The sequence below is a fragment of the Apus apus genome, chromosome 4, assembly GCF_020740795.1.
Source record: "Apus apus isolate bApuApu2 chromosome 4, bApuApu2.pri.cur, whole genome shotgun sequence".
Lineage (NCBI taxonomy): Eukaryota > Metazoa > Chordata > Aves > Apodiformes > Apodidae > Apus > Apus apus.
The window spans coordinates 109,735,383-109,758,287 of NC_067285.1; the positions used below are offsets into that span (position 1 = coordinate 109,735,383).

General features: G+C 49.1%; 1 protein-coding gene across 1 annotated transcript; it reads left to right on the forward strand.

The window, feature by feature from the left end:
• Positions 1–1,364: 1,364 nt before the first annotated feature.
• On the forward strand, positions 1,365–20,523 carry RPIA (ribose 5-phosphate isomerase A). The gene is made up of 9 exons (XM_051619560.1): positions 1,365–1,635; positions 6,643–6,703; positions 8,868–8,923; positions 12,414–12,473; positions 12,970–13,034; positions 13,344–13,412; positions 13,928–14,069; positions 15,282–15,381; positions 19,289–20,523. The coding sequence occupies exons 1-9, from the start codon at positions 1,417–1,419 to the stop codon at positions 19,384–19,386; spliced, it is 870 nt and encodes a 289-aa protein (XP_051475520.1). The 5' UTR covers positions 1,365–1,416; the 3' UTR covers positions 19,387–20,523.
• The last annotated feature ends 2,382 nt before the right edge of the window (positions 20,524–22,905 follow it).

A 22,905-nucleotide genomic window follows, 5' to 3' on the forward strand; every position in this document is an offset into this window, starting at 1 on the left:
GAACGGAATAACCCCAAACCCAGTCAGCTGCTCCTCCAGTTTTACCATTAACGCGTCCTCAAGAACTCAATACTCAGGTCTGATTCTTTCTGAAACGTACATCCCACTAGACGTGCATATTTATGCTTACAAAATGGGTGACTTGCAGGAAAGATCACTGCCAGCCAGCAGAAAACACCCAACGATTGCACAGGGTTCACGTGCTGCTCTTTATAGCAAGTCACCTGCTCTGTATAGAAAGGTAAGGCCTTACCACACCGAGATAAGCCTGGGGAATGACAATAGAGTCTTTGTTGAAACACCACCCCATTGTTCAAAGACCAGTGTGCCGACCCAGGGAAAACAAAAGGAAACGTTTCTAGCCCTTAAAAATCACAGTTAAATCCCAGAGGTTGGCAACAAAACAAGTCAGGTCATGCACAGAATTTAAACAAAACAAAAACAAACAAAAAAAAGCCAACAGTGGCTTTTCTGTTGAGCAAATAATACTAAAAATATATATTCTCCATGCATTGTGGTCTGACCTTGCAGTGAGTTGTAAGGGGTGAATACCTGCAATTCTCACCCATCTTGGTGGGACTGTAGCCTGGAGAGGAGCTGAGATGCAGGTGTGTGGTCTTCATGGGGCTCCCAGCGTGGAAAACGCTGGTGCAGAGGAACCCGAGGGGTGATCTGCCTCACTGATGTTTTTCACAAACACATGTCAACCCAGGATAGAGAGGAAAAAAATACGGACAAAAAAAAAAGGCTCTATGCTCACTGATAGAAAACCTCCATGGGGTTTTATCCAGGCCCTCCTACAGGGTGCGATAAGGACGAGTGAGAGCTGGTTGGTAATGGTGTGGTCCACCAGCATCTTTCATCATGTCCGTGCTCCCACTTGTGACTCTCCTGACCCAGTATCATTCCCAGCTGGCACGGGGCTTGGCTCACCAGTCCTTGACCCCCCCCACCACCACACCGAAAAACTTTTGAGCAAGATCGTGCTACATAGTGTCGCTGCAAGCCTCAGGAAGGCTCTTCCTGAGTCTTGCAGGGTTCAGCAGCCCCCTGAGCTCACTGGAGCTCAGCCTGCAGCTGGGGAGGGGCTCCCTCTTCCCTCCCCCATACCCTTCCAGGCGGAACGCTTCCCGTCCCTCAGCACCCCACGGGAAAAAAGCCTCAGCCCTGCCGCGCCCGGCCAGCCCGCTCGATCGCTCTACGAATAAACCCACACACCTCGATCACAAAAGCCGGCGCGGGGTTGCGGGCGGGGCGAGCAGCCCCCGCGCAGCCCGGCCCGGGCACTGTGGGAGCTGTAGTTCGCGGCTGGGCAGCACTACAAGTCCCAGCGTCCCCCCAGGAGAGGAGGAGGAGGAGGAGGTGGAGGAGGAGGAGGTGGAGGAAAGGAGCCGGCTCGGCCCAGGCCTGCAGCCCATGCGGGAGAGCCCCCCGGGGGCGGGCCGGGGCGGCATGCGGCTCCCCGGCCGGCTGGGCGCGCTCCGCAGCACGCCCCTGCTGGGCCGGCCGCCGGGGAGGGCCAGGGCGCGGCCGGCGGCGGGGAGGCGAACCTTGGCCCGCGGGCGGCCCGGCGGAGCCATGGCAGAGGAGGCCAAGAAGCTGGCTGCCTGCGCCGCGGTGGACAAGCACGTCCAGGTGAGCCCACCCCCGCCGTGGACACCCCGCGGAGTGTCCCCCCTCTGCGCGGAGACACCCCATTCCCCCCCCCCCCCCCTCCCCGTAATATACGGAGTGTCCCCGGGGTGCAGGGGCACCCCAAGGGCGTGGAGCGACCCCAGGGGTGCGAGGGCCCCCCAAATGCATGGAGCGACCCCGGGGTGCACGGAGTCCCCTCAGTGCACGGAGTGTCCCCGGGCTGCACGGAGCTGTCATGGGATGCAGAGACACCCCACACACACACCCCCGAGTGCACGGAGCCCCCCACGTGCATGGAGTGTCCCCGGGGTGCAGGGGCTCCCCAGTGCATGGAGCGACCCCGGGGTGCACGGAGCCCCCCACGTGCACAGAGTGTTCCCGGGGTGCACGGAGTCCCCCGGTGCACAGAGTGTTCCCGGGGTGCAGGGGCTCCCCAGTGCACAGAGTGTTCCCGGGGTGCAGGGGCTCCCCAGTGCATGGAGCGACCCCGGGGTGCACGGAGCCCCCCACGTGCACGGAGTGTTCCCGGGGTGCAGGGGCTCCCCAGTGCATGGAGCGGCCCCGGGGTGCACGGAGTGTCCCTGGGGTGCACGGAGCAGCCACGGGAGAGGGGACTCCTCGGCGCATGGAGTGGCCCCGGCGTGCACGGAGCCCCCCGGGTTGCAGGGAGTCCCCCCGCGCACGGAGTGTTCCCGGGGTGCAGGGGCGCCCCAAGTGCGTGGGGCGATCCCAGGGGTGCAGGGAGCCCCTCACTGCACAGAGTGGCTCTGGGTTGCACGGACGGGTTACGGGGTGCACAGACCCCTCGCTCCCCGCACAGCACGGACGGTCCCCGAGGGCAAAGAGGGACGCCGAGAGTGCACGGACGGTCCGGCTGAGCTTTGGACCGCGCTCCTTAAGCCTGGGCAGAAGGGAGAAAACTACTTTCCCCGCTGCCCTCTGCGCTCGCCCAGCACACACCTCCCAGGCAGCCGCTCCGTGCCTTGCCCGGCTCGGCACCGTGCATCCCCAGTTTGGGCTCACGTCTTGCACCTCTAAACTTTCACCATGCACCCTCCTGCGAGCTGGGCTGCGGTGGGAGTTCAGGCTAACCCCGTGTCCTGCTCCTTTCTCCAAGTTCAGGGTGTACCACTGCTGCACCCTGTCCGAGGACCCAAGGAGCAACAGCTCCTAACCAGGGGGTTGTTCCCTGTCCTCTGACGGGAAGGAAACGCGCCGAAGGGCTTTCATGAACCCCTTGAAGGCCAAGCAGGACTGGAGCTGCTTGTGGGTAGTCGGAGGCTGATTGTGAATGCTTGGAAGATCAACGGTTAAAGTCACAGGGTCATTTATGGCAATGTTTGCTGTGCGAGTTCTTTTGCAACAGCAGTGATGAAACTGGCCAAGAGTCTCTGCCAGGGAGGTAGAAGTTTTCAGTTGGGGGCAAAAAATTCCCTTTTCCTCACTACTTCCCTCTTCTGGATTGGCACCTTGAGGCTTAGTTGCTGGTGGCTTCTCTGGTGTCCCATAAATGTTTCGCTTGTTTTGCAGCCTCTTCTTCCCCTGAGCAGTCTGTACCTGCCTGCAGAGAGCACAGCCACATGTTACCTGAGACCTGCCCCTCCAAAAGTTGTCTGTGGGGTGGGGGAGCTGGGGGAGAGGGACCAGCAGTTGCATAAAATGCCCCTTTCTTACCAAAAGCAAGCCCTGAAGTTGCATGATGGGGGGTTGCAGGAGGAAGAACTTGTGTTGCAAGGCGTGGGGCTGAGGCACAACCATTGTTATCAGGAATGGGGTGTGCCTTGGGTTTGGGCTAAACTGGCACTCTTCGTTTTGGACTTTTCCTAGTGAAATAGCTGGTCTTTGTGCTGCTTCATGGTCAAGCAAACTTAGCATGATGTTTCTGGCCACGTCCCAGCTGATTAAAGTTCAGTGCCTGGCTAGTGATGCTGATTAAGTAAAAATAGGCAGTGGACGTGGTGATACTGCAATGCTTGCCATGGAAGTTGGCTTGAAGCAGAGGTGGAGAAGCAGGTTACAGTCACCACGAAGGAGTGAAGTGGTTTCAACTGTCAGAAAACTTGTCTCCCCTTCCGTTTGCACTGTCAGGGCACAGCTGCTGTTTGTAACAGATAGTTTTGTGTTTGGTAGTTAGAGCTATCGCTGGTAACAGAGGGAGCAACGTAATCTCTGAAGGCAAAGCTGTAGACTCCCTTCCATGCACAGCAGGGACATGTGAGAGATGCCACTGACTTCAGGGTCCGGTTATGCTGGACAAGTATCTCCTGCTTAACTGTGCTGTAAATCTGTGGCACTTGGGGCTTGGTACTGATACTAGATCAGGCTCCTTGCTTGGCATCCTCATTCACACCCATCCCTATCTGTGCCTGCACAGCTCCTCGCTCTGCCTGCAGCAGATAGAAAACCTGTGGGTGGGGGAGATTAAGACAGAAGAACCTTTTATCTCTTAATTTTTTTTTAATTAAAGCCAGATTGCTGTATTTACCTGCAACACTTGTCCCCAGGCAGTCACAGAAAGCAGAGTCCCTCAGTACTTGAGTGGACACCAAGATGACCAACCTCAGAAACCATGGGCTGTCCTACTGTGATGGCTTGGAGGAATGGGGCTGGCATGGGGCTTTAGAGCCATAAGCTGCTTGGGGAAAGCTGGCTTTGTGTTTATACAACTCCTCTGAAGGCAGGCCCTGCCTGTGTCTCTGAAATGAAAAGACAGGCAAGAGCTGTAGGGTCTGCTGCCCCAGAGGGCTGAGCATTAATAAGAGGAAACTTCGAGCTTTGCACTATATCGATCTCCTGCTCTTTGCCCCTGTAAATCCTACTCTTGGAAATTTCTGTTGGACCGGCCTGCCCATGTGGTGCTGCTGAGAGCCACTCGATGTGGATGGCCTTGTTGGCATCTCCAGTGTTGGGCAGTGTTCCTCAGCCCCTGGGTTAGCAGGGACAATGCTCTGGCTGCTGCTGACCCCAATCATGGAGTCTGTTTTTGTGTGTCTGCAGCTGTGCCGTGGCTCAGTGCCTTGCTTTTATTTGCTGAGGTTTTTCTAAACAACCTACAATGTCCTTTTTTTTTTTTTTTTTTTTTTTTTGCATAGGGTGCTGTACCTCAGTGCTGTGAGCTGGGCCTGCCCCTTTGCATGCTGACCATGTTCTCTGCTTCTTGCCAACACTCACCCTGCCCCTTTTTTTAAAAGTGGATGGTTTTTGGCTGGTTTTGCCCCTGGTCTGGCTGGGATTGGAGCTGAGGAGGGAGAGTTGGGAACTTTGATAAGGCAAGGGTTGGGACAGCACCAGTTTTGACTGACTTAAACTGTTTTTCTGGGAAACCCACTTAGGCCAAGGTCTTGCCATCACCTGAGGGAGGGTGTTTCACCCGTCTTCACTGGTGGCCTTTAAGTTTATAGCCATTGATGAACTGGGATCCTTGTGAGCTCTTCCTATTTCATTAGAGTGGTCGATGCTGAGGCTTTCCCCATCCCTTTAGGGCATCCAGCTGCTCCAAGAAGCTGTCCCACCCTCTAGAAATGAGGGCAAAGAGAAGAAGCAGCCTCTTCCCAGGTGGAAACAAGTCTCTTGGAAACACTGGTACTGCCCATGACCTGCTGACCTCCATGCAGCTTTGCTTGCTCCTTCCTTGGCTGGCCATGCTTGGCTCTGCCTGCCAGGCAGGTGACACTGAGAGACCTCAGGAGCTGTTTGGTTTCTGCTGGCAACCTTGCAGGCCTGCAGCTGCCATCTGTTGCTTTCCTCATCTTTTACAGTCACGGTGATTAGCGAGGGCTGGGGTACAAGCAGCCCTGGTTGTGTGCTGGGTTTTGGAGAGCTTTTGGGGTTTTTTAAGCATTTAACCTGCAGAAGCAAGGGAAGTCATTAATTCTAGTGGAGCGTGACCTGCCTTGAGCTCCACCTTTCCAGGCAAGCTTGCGTGACAGTAAGGTTTCAGCTGGTTGAAATGTAGGTGTGGCTTTTTCCACAGCTGCTGAACTCTGGATTTGCTGCACATGGAGAGATCTGTCTAATGTCCAAGAGATAATGCACAACAGCTCTGTGCCTGCATCTCTGGCTGGCTTGAAGTCTTCCTCATCTGAGGTCTCTGTAGTGATATTTGGCCTCCTTAAGTCCAGTTAAACTTTGGATCCCATCCAAAGAAAGGGAAGTACATTGAAAATGGGAAGTGCAAGAGGCTGCAAGTAGCTCTCAGGGGGTGGGAGACTGAGGTGATAATAAACTGGGATTTACATCGCAGAGCATCCTCTTGAGAGGTAACAAAGTTGCACCCATCCACCCTCAGCCTGCAGCACCTTTTAGAAGCTTATTTGTATTACTGGTGTAACAGTAGTGATCCTTCTTCAACTAGAGCATAAGCAGAGAAAGGCCAGGGCTGAGCTGTGGTTAAAATGTGATCTCCTTCAACATATGCTGCCATGCTCACCCATCTTTCAAAAGTGTTGCTGGACTCTCATATAGGCAGTTAAATACTCTGTTTTGGGGAGCAGCTCTTACTATAGGAACAGCTGCTGTGCTCTTTGCTTTGGCTGCCGGTGCATCTGAACTGTTTACTAACAATACCGTTGGCAGCAAACCCATGCTTTCATTGTGTGGCTTCCTCGGGAGATGTTATCTTGAGGTTGTTTCAGCTTCTTCCTTTGTGGTATTGTCTGAAGCTCCCAGCTTGCCGCTAGGAGAGGGTGCATGGAGTGCCAGCAACCAGTAGTGAGTGTGCGTTGAACACCCTGGGAGTCAGACTGTGGTGATATTCAGCAAGCACAGTCCTTTAAGGAGAGGGCAAGTTGCTTAAAATCCCTTAGGTCAGACAGTGGTTGTGCCCTCTCTGGCACAGTGTCTTCCCGTCCTTGCCTGCAGCGTGCTACGACACTGCATGTCGGCGTGCGTCTCTGGGCAAGGATCCTCTTGCATGTGTTTGTAATGTCAAGTCTGCTGGGAAGAGCAGAAGAGCTCTTGTCCTGAGCCCCCAGTAACAGCTCTGCTCTGTCTCTCTTTGATTTGCAGAACAATCAAGTTCTTGGGATCGGAAGTGGTTCTACGATTGTCCATGCGGTGCATCGATTAGGTAGGATGCTCCCCTTCGTGTCCCCACCACTGCAGAAAGTCCCCTTTTCCAGCTGTCCCAACTACTTGGAGAAATAGGCTAAATCTTCTGGATCCTGACTTAGAGGTGATGGGTCAGGTCTGTTCACAGACTGCTGTGTCCTTCTTGAAGTTGAAGGTTAAAAACGGGTCTTATGTTTCAAATGTATTGCATAGATAGTCCCGAGGAGGTGGTGATTTGCCACCTGTTCTTCCCAGACAGCCAGCAAAACATTTTACTGGCACCCACCACAAACTGGAGCTGAACACATCAATTTCTTTCCAGCTCTGCTCAGTCCTGACTTGCTTTGTGGCTTTGGGCCATGCAGCTGCTTTCCTTCCTTTAACCCATTTGTATGCAGCTGAGCTGCTTCCTCACACCCACATTATTCACATTGAGGGTCCTGCTGAGATGCAATGAGATGTAATACAAGTGAGGAATAAATTCCTGCTGCTTTTTTGGTTTGGTTTTGTTTTTTTAATATACCCTACAGCTAGGTTTATCTGCTTGCCCCAGGTACAAGTTTGCACAAGGTGTGATTCAGGAAATTTCAGCAAAATATTCAAGTGAGGCAAATGCAATTTTGTAAAGTAAACCTGAGGGTAATTACCCTCACACTTCATTACAGAGGGCTCAGAGGTTTAGTGTCCTTTGAAGGGCACTCTCAGCCCTAGGGCAGATCTGCCCGTGGAGGTGCTGTACCTCATCCTGCTTGACTCTCCTTGGATGCAAAACAGAGCAACTGTGGGTGCTGTGATGGTTTGGGAGTGCAGGATCAGCCCTGTCATTTGGTGGGGGGTTCGTGCTCAAATGTCCCACAGCCTACTTCGGGTGAGCAAGGCTGAGGTCTGAGCACAGCAAGGACTTTGCTTCCTGGAGATACAGCAGAGGTGGTGCTTTGCCTGCTCCTTGGCACCCACCTCACCCCACGCTGCGTGTGTAATACACTTATTTATCTGGAAGCTGGTTTGGGAGCTGTGGTTCAGCTTTCAGGGTTTGGCTCAGTAGTACAACCACTCCCAACTCTAACGCAGAATCAGTCTCTAAATAAACGGATATAATATTTAAAGTGCATTGCCTGTCCCAGGCTGCAAAGTCTGACTTTTGATGTCCACTGAATGCATTAGTACTGGGGTGTGGGCTGGAACAAACATACAGCCCCATGTATTGCATCTTCAGGCAATTAGCAACAAGACAGGAGGGCCTGGCCTGAAGCTGCTCCAGGGGAGGTTTAGGTTGGATATTAGGAAGCACTTCCTCACAGAGAGGGTGATCAGACATTGGAATGGACTTCCCAGGGAAGTGGTGGAGGCACTGTCCCTGGATATGTTCAAGGAAAGGCTGGATGTGGCACTTAGTGCCATGGTCTGGCTGATCTGGTGGTGTGAGGTCATGGGCTGGACTTGATGATCTTAAAGGTCTTTTCCAGCCTTGGTGGTTCTGTGATTCTGTGATTCAGTCCTTCCAGCAGCAGTGTTACCTTGAAGCATGTAGGCCACGTGCTGCTGTGGTGGAAGAGCTTTTGCTGAGTCTTGGGCTGTTGGCTTATGCCTAACTATTGTAATTGCTAAAATAACATTTTGTCCATAATGATATCTTAGTAATAGAATTTAGTCATTTGAGGTTAACCCAGGGAGGAACTATTTCCTTCCATTTAATGTAATACTGTATTTTATTAGTCCTTTCCCTGCCATATATTTTAATGTTCTATAATAAATGAATGTGATGCCCCCAAGGCAACAAGCCAGAAAACCTTTCAGACAGCTGCTGGAGCTGTCTGTTTACAAGGAGCACAGACAACCTGTCTAATGGAGTGAGAGAGAGAGGAGTGGGGCTCATTTCCCAGGTGACAATTTGCTGACGAGGCTCCTCTGCTGCTGGAAACTCAAAGGTTAATGGCTCATGATGTCTTGGGCTGAGCCAGGGTGGGTGTTCAAACATTCCTGACTATAGAAACTGAGCCTTAGCCTATGCAGGGTGTCACCTGTTTGCATTTTGAGCATGACTGAATTATTTGCAAGCCAAGCAAGTAATTGCAGTGATTCAGAGGGGTTGTTCTGAACTGAGATTTCTTAAAATGAAAGCTGGTGTGGTTTTATTTCCTTCTGCAACAAACAGACTGAGGCTTCTACTTTTTTACCTACAGCTGAGCGGGTTAAACAGGAGAACCTGACAATTGTCTGCATCCCTACATCTTTTCAGGTAAGTGCTTTCTTCCTTTGCTTTCTGTTAGTCCAAACACTCACACAGGGAATCTTCCCTTTGGCTGTGGGAGGCAACCACACTGCTCTCTGGACTGGCTCTCTGTGGTGTGAGTTAACCAAAGGCATGAGTGAAAGCAGGCATGATGCAGCCTGTGGATGGACCTCATGGAGCCAGCTGTGTTACCCTGACCCAAGCTGCAGGGATGCTGTGGTGCTGGGAGGTGTGTTTTGAACCAGTGTGGTCATACTGGTTATGTCAGCATTGGTGTGTGGTTTGCCCTGGATCCTGCTTGCAGAAAAATGATGTTCAGTGGTGAACCAGAGCCATAATGCAAAACTCACTGGAGATACTTAGTCTCTTTTCATTCAAGCTCTGAAAGCTGCAAAAAGCACACTGCAAGCAGTAATAGCAAGCTCATGGTGTTGTCAGGAGAAACTTGAAATGCATCAACTGGCTTTTACAAGAAATTGCAGAAGAGAAATCAGCTTAAATCTTCCTTTGCTATGCAGCTTTTGCAGCATTTGTAGCAAGCTAGCTCTTGAGGAGTTTGCTGGGAGAGAGGAAACATGTCTTGGTGGTGAAATGGAGAGCTGCTGGAGAAGCTTCTGAGCTGCTTCTGTGCCTTCAGGCAACTGGCTGAGGTCTCTCTGCCTCTATTGCTTGAGGTGGGAACATGCTGCAGAGGAGCAGCTGTCACCTTATCTCCTTTGGGCAGGGAGAGGTGACGTTCCCAGTCTGCAGAGACAGGGACAACGTGGTTTTTTTAAGGCTGGATGGCAATGCTCTCGTCTGGGAATTGGGTATGTGTCCTTCTCACAGTCCCAGTGTGGACCTTGGGATTGTACTTTTGTCACAACTTTTCTACCATGAGGACAAGCAAGTTGTGAGGCAGCCTGCCCAGCGGGACTTTGTGGAGTCTGTCATTTGAGGTTTTCAAGACTTGAGTAGGTAAAGTCCTGAGCAACCTGGTAGCTGACCCTGCTCTGAGCTGGAGGTTGGATAGTAGACCAACCTGAATTATCCTGAAATCTTATAAAAGCAGAACATCCTCTTACCTTGTTAAGTGTGAGTGTGGGCTCTCTCTTTTCCCAGCTGTTGAAAGCAACCACTGGCCAACTGGGGTATAATACAAACTCCTGCAAAGGGCAAGAAGTAAAAACCAGATTACTTTTCTTTTTTAACCTCTATCAGTACTTCTGTAGAAGACTATGTATGTAGACTGTGGTGAGTCTGTCCAAAATGATTCCCATCCTGAGATACCATTTGAACCTAGGAAAAATCTTAAGTTCAGTCATTAGGCCTTACAAAAAATAGTGATAAAACTCATGGTGGACATCAACTGGAGCCTGTCCTGCCTTGAAATGTTGAGATGGTTCATGTAATGCTACAGAGTTTCTTACCAGTAAAACAAAAAGGTTGTTGTTAAAGGGAAGAGATAGATTATACACCTGGACAAACCAAAATCCCCCAGATAAGGGGCAGTCTCTTAGACCCCAACCAGTTCTGAGTGAAACACTCCCAGGTCAGCAAAACAGCATCTCATTTTTGCTACGTACAGGTGTAAATGGCTGCCTGAGGTCACTGACAAGGAAGAAATGGTTTCAGTGAGCTTTTTTTTCCTCCTCCCTTCCCTGTTGTCAGGTTGGGTTATTCCATCACCATCAGTAAAGCTAGAGCCAGGGTAAGTATTTGTCCCTCGGCTTCTGTGTCGTTTCCTTTCACCCGGCTGCGTGCCGAGAGCACCGAGACCGATCTTGGCAAGTGCTGCGCCATTGGCAACGCTTCTCCCTCAGTCGGGGGAGCTCTGCTTTTGATTCCTGCTGGTCTGCTCCCATTGCCTTGCAAGCAGGGAGCCTGGAGAGAGCCACCTCCTTTCCACACTGCTGACTCTTAAGCCTGTTCAGGATCTGGCCTGCATGTGCAGCACAGTGGTTTTTTCAGTGCTTTTGATTCCCAGGGCCCTGAAATCTCTTTACGTGGACTCCATGTAATGAATGTAAACCCACTGATTTTTACTCATTTTTTTAATTTATTGAGTCCTTAGGGCAGTCCTAGTGCACAGATCAAGAGCCTGCAGCCCCTGGGTGTTAAAACTGCATGCTCTGAAATGCCACAACAAATTACTCAAATAATATCTCCTTGCCAGGAGTACCCCCTGCTAAGTACTCTTAATGTTTCTGAGTTGCAAATACATGTGACTGATGCACTTTGTTAGTGGGTAAAATTCAAGGGAATCAGTCGTTCCAGGCTATTGCACTGGGGATTCTTGGAATAGCTACAGCATTGGTAGGAAGTTCAGACTCAAGGAGAGTCCGTGCAAAGGGGGCTCTCACTCAGGTGATGATTTCTAACACAGAAAATTCAACCAATTCAAGGTCCACCAAGCTTGAACTTGCGTTAAAACGGGCAGACCGAATCACAGAATCCTAGGGGTTGGAAGGGACCTGGAAAGATCATCTAGTCCAACGTCCCTGCCAGAGCAGGATCACCCAGAGCACATCACACAGGAACGTGTCCAGGAGGGTTTGAATGCCTCCAGAGAAGGAGACTCACAACCTCTCTGGGCAGCCTGTTCCAGGGCTCTGTCACTCTCACGGGAAATAAGTTTTGTTCTGATGTTTATGTAGAACCTCCTATACTCCAGTTTTCACCCATTGCCCCTTGTCCTATCACTGGACATCACTGAACAAAGCCTGGCTCTGTCCTCCTGACACTCACTCTTAACATATTTGTAAACACAGATGAGGTCGCCCCTCAGTCTCCTCTTCTCCAAGCTAAAGAGACCCAGCTCCCTCAGCCTTTCCTCATCAGGGAGATGTTCCACTCCATCATCAAAGGGAGGGGAACTCTGGGTGCTCTGTGTTGTATTGCCACTAGAGGGAAATACTCGGCCACTTCAGTAAAAGTAGATCAGAGCCACCAAACAGCTGTTTCAGCTTCCTGCACTTTTCCCATGAATTGTGCCTTTCTTTTTAGCTTTTTAAAAATTTTCAGTATGAAAAATATCTTCATTGTTAGTCCTGCCTTGCTCCAGTGTAAATACTTGATTTTCTTTCTCCCATTTTTCAGATGAAGGACATCAGAGGGGCTGGATGGGTGTGAGGGAGAATGATGTCCAAGCTGAAGCAACACAGGACTCCAAAATCCTAGATCTGCTCTAATCCTTAGATATAAGTCATTCCCACCGAGCTGATGGGGCCTACTGCTATTAGTATGGAGAGACCTGCACCCAGGAGTCCTGTTGCAGCACTTTAGTTGAAATCTACAGCAGGGCTTCCTCTTGTTTAACACAGTCTGATCTGGAAGCATCATTCTCTCCTTGCCGTGTGTTTCTGCGGATGACTGCAGCTTCTCCACCAGCTCAGGTGGAGCAGTGGAGCTTTCCCAGGGAAGCTCCATCCTTGCCACAGCCAGGGGAATGACACCAGGAGTCCGTTTTCCTTTCCTGCTGCCTGTAAATGGTGTTTGCTGTCTCCTTGCTGCGCAGGCCCGCCAGCTGATCCTGCAGAACGGCTTAACGCTAAGTGACTTGGACCGACATCCAGAGGTAGGTGGGTCTGTGGGGGTGAGACCTCACCCGACCTTCCTCTTAACGTTTTTAAGCCTTAGTCTTGTCCTAGTGCTTCTCCCTTTAGATGGCAAATAGGCTTCCAAGTTGTGTTTCCTCCAGGTGTTTGGCACCTCTGCCAGGTTGAGGCTTGCTGGCCTGAGATGGGGATTTGGCTTTGCTGAAGTGTTGTGACCAAGATTTTCCCCAGGAAACCCCAACCTTTAGCTGACAGCCATAGGGGCTGCAATGATGTGCCTTGAAGGCCAGCAGTTGTTCTTTTTTTCTCCTCATGTGTCTGTGGTTTAGCTAGGGCTGGTATCCTTGGGTGGCTGATCAGATGCTTGTCTCTGGTCAGGCTGGCATCTGCAGTCCCAGCTGTAGTGACATTTCTGGCTTCTGCTTAGGAACTGACACCCTCCTGCGCTGTGTCAAGAGCAGCTCCTTGATGCTACACAGGAGGGTTTTCCACACCAAGTTTCTCCTCTTCCTACAGCTTGATGTAGCCATCGATGGAGCGGATGAAGTGGACTCTGACCTCAACCTTATCAAAGGTGGCGGGTGAGCCTTGCTGTCCATCTGCGTGCAGCTCAGGTGGCTTCTGAGCATCCTTTTCTGGCTGCAGATGTCTCTGGGGTGGGCTGGAGAGGTTGGTGGGATCTTGGGCAGGGCTGTGTGTGCATCTGCAGTAAAAGATGGCTCCTGACCAAGAGTGTGAGGGATGAGGAGAATAAACTGATGGAGCCGGGGAAAGAGACATGACATGGGACCCTGACAACATCAAGAACATAGTGGAGAGGACTGGACTTCAGGACCATCAGGCACACTGAGTTTGCTGATTTTGATGTTACTTTTTTTCACCCCTTGCAGGGGTTGCTTGACGCAGGAGAAGATCGTTGCAGGATATGCAAAATGCTTCATCGTTATTGCTGATTACAGGTAAAAATACTACTATTCATTATACATCTCTGTCCCATGGGAGGTTTCAGGTAATCCTGTAGGACTCCATTAGTGTCCTCCCAGTGGGTCAGGAGAGCAGGAATAGGTGGAACAGCCTGAATGCCAGTGCTTCAGCAATTCAATGTAGTGTTTTTTCTTCCTTTATTACTCAGCAAGCCTGTTTAGGAGTCAGCAGAGCTCGTGGGGAAATGGCTGCTCTGTTCTTTGAGTGATTGTCAGCATAGAATAAAATTTCCCTTTCTGTACACACAGCCATGGGGCTGTAAGAAAAAAAGCTTGTGTGCTGCTTGTCTAAAAAGTGTCAAAATAGGCCTTATGAATGGATAGAGCATCGTGCATTAATTGTGTTCTTCCTGCACATGTGAACTGGCTGCTTTGCCCTCCAGGGCCTTGTGCTTGAGGGGCTTGCAAGAGGTGATGTGCTGAGTTGGTTGTGTTAATGGTGTTAGCAATGCGATGTCTGACACTAATCCCACCTCCAATTGTGCCCTCAGGAAGAAATCGAGGAGCCTGGGGGAGCACTGGAAGAAGGGAATTCCTATCGAAGTCATCCCCATGGCTTATGTCCCTGTCACCAGAGCCCTGACCAAAAACTTCGGAGGCGCGGCAGAGCTGCGGATGGCTGTCAGCAAAGCGGTACGTGTCCCTCTTCAGCCTCTCTTCCCCAGAGAAGCCACCAGAACGTGGGCAAATGGAGACCCAGAGGTCTGGCCTTTCATCTAATTAAAGCTGGGCTTGCACTCCCAGAAGTGGCATCTTGTGTAATTCCTCCTAATTATACTTTGGTTAATGAACTGCCTGGTGAGGTGTGCGGGCTGCTCGTGGAAAGCCTCTCTGGTCTTGTGTCTCCTAAAGCAGGGAGAGGAGGGATCACCAGCCTGAGTCTAATGTGCTGCTCTGTGGGCAAGTTTGGGGGCTGGAGGGCCATATGTGTTGCCAAAGAGGGTCTGGAGCTGTGGGGCAGCTCACAATCCATCCCAGGCTCCTCTGTACCACATAGAGCCAGACTAAATGACAACTGAAGCTGCTTTGTCTCCACTGCTGCTGTCCTGTGTTGACTTGGGCAATGGGGCTTCTCCAGCCCACATTGCCTGGCTGGGAAAAGGAGAGATGGTTGCAGTAATGTTGGAGTTAATGACCCAGGGCTCAATAGAATGTGTCTAATTCCAAGAGGCTGTAAGGGCTTCGTATGGGTGCCTGGGAAGAAGAAACCAGTTGTTCTCTGTGGACTTGAGACCAGCCTCACTTTGGCAGTGCTCATCAGTGCTGCTCCAGCATAAGCCATGTCCTTGGAGAATGCTGGTCCCTCCTGGCACTTGAGCTTGCACACACTGCTCAGTGCTGCTGAAAAACCTTGTCCACAGCCCAGGCTGACTCTGCTCTGTTGAAAGGCCCTGATTGCTCCTTCTGTTGGGCTTGAGAGAGTGCTGGGCATGTCTGGGATGCTGCAGTCCAGCAGTTTTGAAAAACTTCGCCATGGCATTCAGCAGCACATTCTTATTAGTGGTGTAGAGGGGTCTTACTTTGGCTTCAATTGCCTGTAATAGCCTTTTTAGGACATTAGGGTAGCTTGACTGTGGTGAAAAGGATTCCCTCTGGCAATGATAAAATTGCATCATTGTTTCCAGCTTCTGCATGATTATGGCAGGAGAACGAGGAACGGGCAGTTGCCTTGGGGTGATGGTTTTACTTACAGGCTTCTTGTGGAGTGCCCTGATCTACTTGAATGAGGGACTCTCTAACCTGTTGCAGCAGGGACAGCTGCTTCCCTGGAGGGACTGTGACAGTCCCCAGCTGTGCTTGGTACACAAGGTGCTCACAGTGCTGACAAATGGGTTTGATTCCCAGGGCCCCGTGGTGACAGACAATGGGAACTTCATTCTGGACTGGAAGTTTGACAAGGTTCATGAATGGAGTGAAGTGAACACAGCTATAAAAATGATACCAGGTAATGTCTGTGATTCTCTTTTTAAAAAAAGAACAGGCCAGCTAAGGCTTGATCCATGCAAGGCAACCCTGGCTGTGGGAGCTCTCCTCTGCATAGGAGGAAACGTGTGTGTGTTTACTGCCCTCTTATGGGTCCATACATTTGTTTCTATTTGAGATATCTCTTGGCTGAATTAGTACAGCAGTGCCCAAGTGGCATTCTCACATGGTGGTGAAAACCTGGGGCAATGCTGGGTGACTTGAAACTGTTTTCCATTAGGCATGCCAATCCTGTGCTATTCCTTACTCTCCTTGTGCCCATCTAGAGAGGAGCCTTTAATGGAAACACTGGTGGACTCTGGAGTGAGTGTTCTCACTGGGTTACAGTATTTTCCACCAGCTGCTTACAGCTCTGCATCCATTACCATTGTGCAGTCCTGGCTGTTGCTGTAGCTGTTGCTGTGCAAGAAGAGATGCAGTGACTGATCTCACTGTTTGCAAATGAAACAGCCTCTCTGCAAGGGTTCCTGCCTTGCATGAGACCTGCTGCCCAGGCCAGCGCTGCTTCTGGATGATCCACATCTGCCCAGGGGCAATGACACTTTTGGACATTAGTGAAGCAGTAGATAAAGTCTGGTTCAGTCACATCTAGATACCTCTCTGATTGTCTTGCCAAAGTCTGCTCTTGAATCTGGTCAGCTTCTGAATATATGTTTTAGTATCTTGTGTCTTGAGTTTATCCCATTTATTGGGATATTATTATTTATTTATCCCCATTTATTGGGGAAGAAAAATGTCATGCACCAGTACAGGTTGGGGGCTGACCTGCTGGAGAGCAGTGTAGGTGAAAGGGATCTGGGGGTCCTGGTAGACAGGAGGATGACGATGAGCCAGCAATGTGCCCTTGTGGCTAGGAAGGCCAATGGCATCCTGGGGTGTATTAGAAAGGGTGTGGTTAGTAGGTCAAGAGAGGTTCTCCTCCCCCTCTATTCTGCATTGGTGAGGCCACATCTGGAGTATTGTGTCCAGTTCTGGGCCCCTCAGTTCCAGAAGGACAGGGAACTGCTGGAAAGAGTCCAGCACAGAGCCACAAAGATGATGAAGGGAGTGGAACATTTCCCTGATGAGGAAAGGCTGAGGGAGCTGGGTCTCTTTAGCTTGGAGAAAAGGAGACTGAGGGGCGACCTCATCAATGTTTACAAATACGTAAAGGGTGAGTGTCAAGAAGATGGAGTTAAGCTTTTTTCAGTGATGACCAGTGATAGGACAAGGAGTAATGGATACAAATTGGAGCATAGGAGGTTTAAGGTCAATATCAGAAAAAATTTTTTTACTGTGAGAGTGACAGAGCACTGGAACAGGCTGCCCAGAGAGGTTGTGGAGTCTCCTTCTCTGGAGACATTCAAAACCCGCCTGGACGCCTTCCTGTGTGATGTGCTCTGGGTGACCCTGCTCTGGCGGGGGGGTTGGACTAGATGATCTTTCGAGGTCGCTTCCAACCCCTATGATTCTATGATTCTATGATTCTATGATCCCAGGTACCTGCCTGCCCCTGAAGTCCATCACAAGGTGCTTTCACTTTGTGCCTTGTCAGAGTGTGCAGGAACAGATCGGGATCCGGTTGCACAAACCTCAACATCCCCACAAAGTGGCGCTATATTCTCCTGGCACCATGATTAGAACACAAGAGCAGGCAGAAGCCATGGGTGTAGACTTGAAGAGTCACCAGTAACTTCTAGTTCTTTTTGGTGGCTTTGCTTCCCACAGTAGTGCTTATAAGGCTGACTTACTGAAAATATACCCATTTTCTGTTTTTCCTGCGCCAGGAGCAAACTGCTAGGATGTTACCTCTGCCTTGGCATCTCCTGGTGTCTTTGTCTGAATAATTACCTGGCACTTGCTCACAGCCAGCACTAGATGGCAGGTTCAAACCTTTGGCGGGAGCAGATCTAAACGAACCAGTGACCAGTGTAAATGAACTGGTGACTAGTACTGGTCTGGTCTGTGCCTGGTGCAGTGCTGTGTATCCTAATGCAGTTGCTGCCCATGGCTGTACAAATATCTGTATCATTAGAGCTGTTTCTGTGCAAGAGAGAAACAGTGCCCAGTTACCCTGTTGGCAAACAAAACAACCTCTCTGCCAGGACTTCTTCCTTGCGTCTCTTTTGGTTGAGAAAGGGGTAAATGATGGTACCTGCTCCATTGTGGTGGTATGGAGATGGTCTCAGCACCATTTGCTGCCCAGAAATGGGCTTGCTAAGGAGAGGAGCACCTTCCCTGCCCAAAAGTGGATGAGCAGAACTGTTAAGCCCTCACTACAGTGGTGACAGCAGGACTTTGGCGACCTTGTGCTTGTGATAGCCCTTGTCCTGCATTTCTTTCCACCATCCTAGCCTCTGGATGTGGCTCAGTGATCACTGTGAAGCTCAAAGAACCCCATAATTAAATACAACCAAAAGGACATTTTCAAACAGGCTACAGATTGCAGGGGTAGCATCAGATGGGCTGAGTCTGAACACTTGAACAAGTGCTATCCATGTGTTCTCTTGCAGGATTCTTTTTTCAGATGTGTTTAAATGCAATATGAGTAAGCCTGTGGCTGTGTGAACCTTCATCTTGCTCCCTTTAGGTTTTCAAATGACTGAAAAATCATATAACCACAGAATGATAGAATGGTTTGGGTTGGAAAGGACCTTAAAGATCATTGAGTTCCAATTCCCCCTCTGTGGGCAGGGACACCTTCCACTAGACCAGGCTGCTCCAAGCCCCATCCAGCCTGGCCTTGAACACTTCCAGGGATGGGGCAACCACAGCTTCCTTGGGCAGCCTGTTCCAGTGTCTCACCACCCTCACACTAAAGAATTTCATTTTAATGTCTTGTCTAAATCTCCCCTCTTCCAGTTTAAAGCCATTACCCCTCGTTCTCTCACTACATGCCCTAGTAAAAAGTCCCTCCCCATCTTTCCTGTAGGTCCCCCTTCAGATACTGGTGGTTTGCTATGAGGTCTCCCCAGAGCCTTGTGTTAGTGTAAAGGTGGTGGCTAGGGTGGTGTGAACATGGGGGGAACTTTGGGAGTTGTTTTACACTCTCTGGAGGGAGTTTCCTTTGGTGGTGGCCACACAGAGAAGACTTCCCAGTGGCTTCCTATACAGCTGACGCAACATCACCCAGGTTGGACACCTCTCTCCCAACCTCTGGTGGAGCAATTAGTGCACCCTGGGCTGCATCAAAAGAAGTGTGGCCAGCAGGGCCAGGGAGGTGATTCTGCCCTTCTACTCTGCTGTGGTGAGACCCCACCTGGAATACTGTGTACAGTTCTGGGGCCCTCAGCACAGAAAGATATAGACCTGTTGGAGAGGGTCCAGAGAAGGGCCCTGAAAATGATCAGAGGGCTGGAGCATCATAAGAGGACAGGCTGAGGAAGTTGGGGCTGTTCAGCCTGAAGAAGAGGAGGCTCTGGGGGGACCTCATAGTGGCCTTCCAGTACCTGAAGGGGCTACAGGAAAGCTGGGGAGGGTCTTTTTACAGGGGCTTGCAGTGAGGGGACAAGGGATAATGGTTTTAAACTGAAAGAAGAGAAATTTAGGTTAGAGATCAGGTGGAAATTCTTTAGTGTGAGGGTGGTGAGACACTGGAACAGGCTGCCCAGGGATGTTGTGGATGCTGCCTCCCTGGAGGTGTTCAAGGCCAGGTTGGATGGGGCTCTGAGCAACCTGATCAAGTGGGAGGTGTCCCTGCCCATGCAGGGGAGGTGGAACTCGATGATCTTTAAGGTCCCTTCCAACTCTAACCATTCTATGATTCTCGCCCTTCCAACCTTAATGATTCTATGACTTCTGATGTAATGAAGAAAACCAGGGTGAGAGCAGAGGATTCCACCAGTGGGGTGGCTCTGGCATTAACCACCACATGAACTCTTATTCCTCAGGTGTGGTGGAGACGGGGCTCTTCATCAACATGGCAGAGGTGGTCTACTTCGGCATGGAGGACGGCTCGGTCAGCGTGAGGGAAAAGCAGCCTCACTGATGCTGCCCTGCTCTGCTTCTCCTTTGGCCACTTGGAGTCAGATGTTGTAACGGTGCCAACCCGACGTTTTGCCTTAACGAGCAGCGGTTACCGCAGGAGAGCGACGGGCAGCTGATCAGAATCCGCTGACGTTGATACTGAATGTCTTTTTTTTTTTTAAAAGAAAAAACACAAACAACAAACCAACAAGATTATATTCTATTTCTATATATATATATATATATATTTTTACTTTCCAGGAACGTTGTCTTTGTTTGTTGTTTTTTTTTTTTAAGAGTCATTTAAACAAATTGCTTTAACGTTTCTATTTTATTTCCTAAGAAGTACTTACCAAAAAAGAATACTTGTTTTTGTGGGTTTTGTTTTCCTCTTTTTTTTGAAATGGAACTTGAACCCTTCAGGTTGCTGGTAGTGCTTAGTGATGGAGATCAGAAATACAATCTGATACAATAACACGTCATTCCTAACCACCCTGGCTGGGAGAGTGACGTTCCTAACGGGAGCACATCCAGTCAGGACCTGCTGATGCCTTATTTAGAACCTTTCTGGTTCAGTATTTTATGCCTTTTATTTTTCTATACCACTGTTTTTTTAATATTCCAGGTCTACTTGTCCTCTGTGCACATGACAATTTTCTGAGCCTTGGGTTGTCTCTACATCCCTCTGTCTGGGACATTAAGAAAGGCCTTTTCTGGGCCTCTGTATGGAGGAGACGTTCATCCTTCGGGCTAGATTCTGCTCTCCATGAATTCAGTACCTCTGATTAAAATGTTCCTGTAGATTAAGATGTTTGGGACTTTGTTCTTGTAAACCGAGAGCAGAACTGGGTCCTTGATGAAGTTTACAGAAGCATACTTGAGCAGTTTACAGCAGCGTGAAATACTGCTCAGTGGCAAATGAATTGATTTGGAATGAAGGTTAATTATCGTCCCTCGCAGCTGGTTGAGTTGTGGAAGGACAGACCAGAACACACAGGAAAACTGAGTCTTCCTGCCTAAATTTTCCACATGTAGCAGGAGAGAGACGCTTGTTCAATATCTTGTTCTCAGTGTGTAGGTGCTCTGCATGGTTCTGATGTCAAAACGCAAGCCCTCTCTTTGTGTTGTAGACACTGAAATAAAGAGTTGTTATACTGGATTTGGTGGTACTTTGGTTCTCAAAGTAACAATTTTGTGGCAGATCATCATCCTAACTGCTGCTCTAGTTTCCCCCTTACAAGGGCCCTTCACCCAGGTGAAATTCATCCTTCAGCATTTGATTTCTTTTTGCTTAAGGTAAATACATTATTTTAAATTAACCAGATAGTCTAATCAACACTTGTTAGCTGCGGCGCTTCCCTCCAGTCTTCCTTACATTTGTATGTCTTAAATTTGCATGTCTAAAACTTGTGCATCTAAATACTATTTTTACATCTTTAAATCTTCCCCTTTCTGCACATTTATTCTGTTAACTCTGAAGTACTTGTACAGAGCAAACTGGCTGCCACCCAGCCAGCAACTTGCTGGAAACACTGGAGCATCTCTTCCCGCAAACCTGATGCTGCAGAAGCTGTTTGCAAAACCCCAGTTCTTGCCATGGGCTGTTTGCAGATGGGTCTTGGGCTCCTAATGTAATCCTAGATAAACAGAGAGCAATCAAACAAAGCTTGGTGCCCAAGTGCCTTCTCACTCAGCATGCTTCTGGAAATGAGATTAGCAGGAGCGAAGGTTGCTGTTGACTCTCCCCTCTCTCTGAAATCAAACAGCTCCTTCTCAAAAAGCCAATAAAACCATTACTGCACCATTATTTTCTGGCCCTGGACCAGATGTGATCTCATTCAGCTTTGTGCTCAGCAGGGGCTTGTTAAATCTAAGCCTGGAGGTGGCAGGTCTGATTCTTGAGCTTCTCCAGCTGCTTGGGATGCAGATGGCACCTCTGGGTGCTTTTGCAACAGGTGCCCCTGCTGGGGTGGGACATGGAGTGGGTCTTGGGCTGTGGGTGCAGAGTTTACTGTGCTACAGAGATGGAATGGAAATCTCTGAAGTTTTGGAGAAAACTTGGTGTTGTAACCAGTTCTGGAGGCTTTCAGCAGGTTTCCTTCATCCAAATGATTCTATGATTTCCCCAGGTAGGGACAGTTCAGCTGAGCCTACACCAGTGGGCTGCTCCCAAGAGCTCTTGGGCTTGAGTTTGTGTTTGTTTCATATGCTTTTAACACCTTGGCCAGTTTGCCCTGGGATATTTGCTTCTGACTATGATTCTATGATTCTCTGACTTTAATTTTTCAAGGTGCTCTTCAAAAGAGCCTTTAGAAACAGGGCTGCCACCTCTATCTCGCCCCTTGCAGCCCTGCAGAAGAGCAGGGTCATGTTTTTAGAAGATGGCATTGCAATAAAATAAAATCAAATAATCAAAAGCAGGTGGAAGGAAATGTCCTTTTAAAGCCCAAGTTGGGATGGTTGTGACTATTTAGGATGTGTTACCTGATGCTAACCATGGTGAGATGATGCAGTCCAGCCCCTGCATGCAGACCCCAGTAGTGCCTTTTGGATCATGCTCAGTGGGTAATGCCCAACTGATTTACCATTAGTGCTGAATTATGGATTAACTTGGCCCTGGAGAAAACAAACATTTCCAGAAAGAGCAGCAGCAGCACTAAAATTAATGAGTAGGATAGGTAATGAAACATTAGGCCCATTAAAAAAAAAAAAAAAAAGGAAAAGGAAAGTAGTGATACAAATATGATAGGAGAGTGCTTCATATTCAATTTAATTAACCTTTGGTTAATAGGTTAAATAATTAAGCTGAATTAATTAAACTAAGTAGAATGAAATTAAGTGTTTAGTTACAGTGAATCACCTTGTTCCACGTTATAAAGCAAGTATTAGTGTCTGTCAGGTTTTTATTATTGTCACTGTAGGAAAGGATTTATGATCTGCCATAATTATTACTCTGAGAAATGTGACAGGAAAAGAGATGGAAATAATTAAGCAGGCAGCATAGAGGACGTATGTTCTGTGTATTAAACCAGATAATAATAGCCAAAGTGGTAGGGAGAAAATGAGCACATTGCAACCAGTGAGAAAAATTAACTGCAATGAGTATTTGTAAGCTGTTAACAGGTATTAATATCTTTTAAACATAAAGCCACATCCATCTTGTAACCAGGGAAAACCTTCCCATTACTTATCCAGATGAAGTTATTCAAGTCTGGAGGAACTTTCAGTGCAGGTAGTTTTAACCAAAATTCATGTGGTGATGTCAGCTTTGGTCCAGTTGCACCAGGAAAGGAGGGAAAGGAAAAAGTCTTCATTGTCAAAGTGATTTTTCCAATCTATCAAGCCTTGTGAATCTTTCCAAATTTCTTTGCAGTTTTATTTGACTCAGTACCTCAGCAAAAAGATGATGCATTTCAGCTTGAAGATAAAACCTAAAGTCATATTATTCTGCTATTTTTTGTACTTAAAATGTCTAAATTTACTCATCACCCGTTCCAGTAACTTTAATGGGAGTTGTATTATCCCTGCTTCTCCACAACCT

Excerpts from the sequence above, each read along its gene's own strand:
- RPIA (XM_051619560.1), top strand. The coding sequence starts at position 1,417 with ATGCGGGAGAGCCCCCCGGGGGCGGGCCGGGGCGGCATGCGGCTCCCC. Across the intron at positions 1,636-6,642 it reads CGGTGGACAAGCACGTCCAG|AACAATCAAGTTCTTGGGAT; the intron begins GTGAGCCCACCC and ends TTTGATTTGCAG. Across the intron at positions 12,474-12,969 it reads ACTTGGACCGACATCCAGAG|CTTGATGTAGCCATCGATGG; the intron begins GTAGGTGGGTCT and ends CTCTTCCTACAG.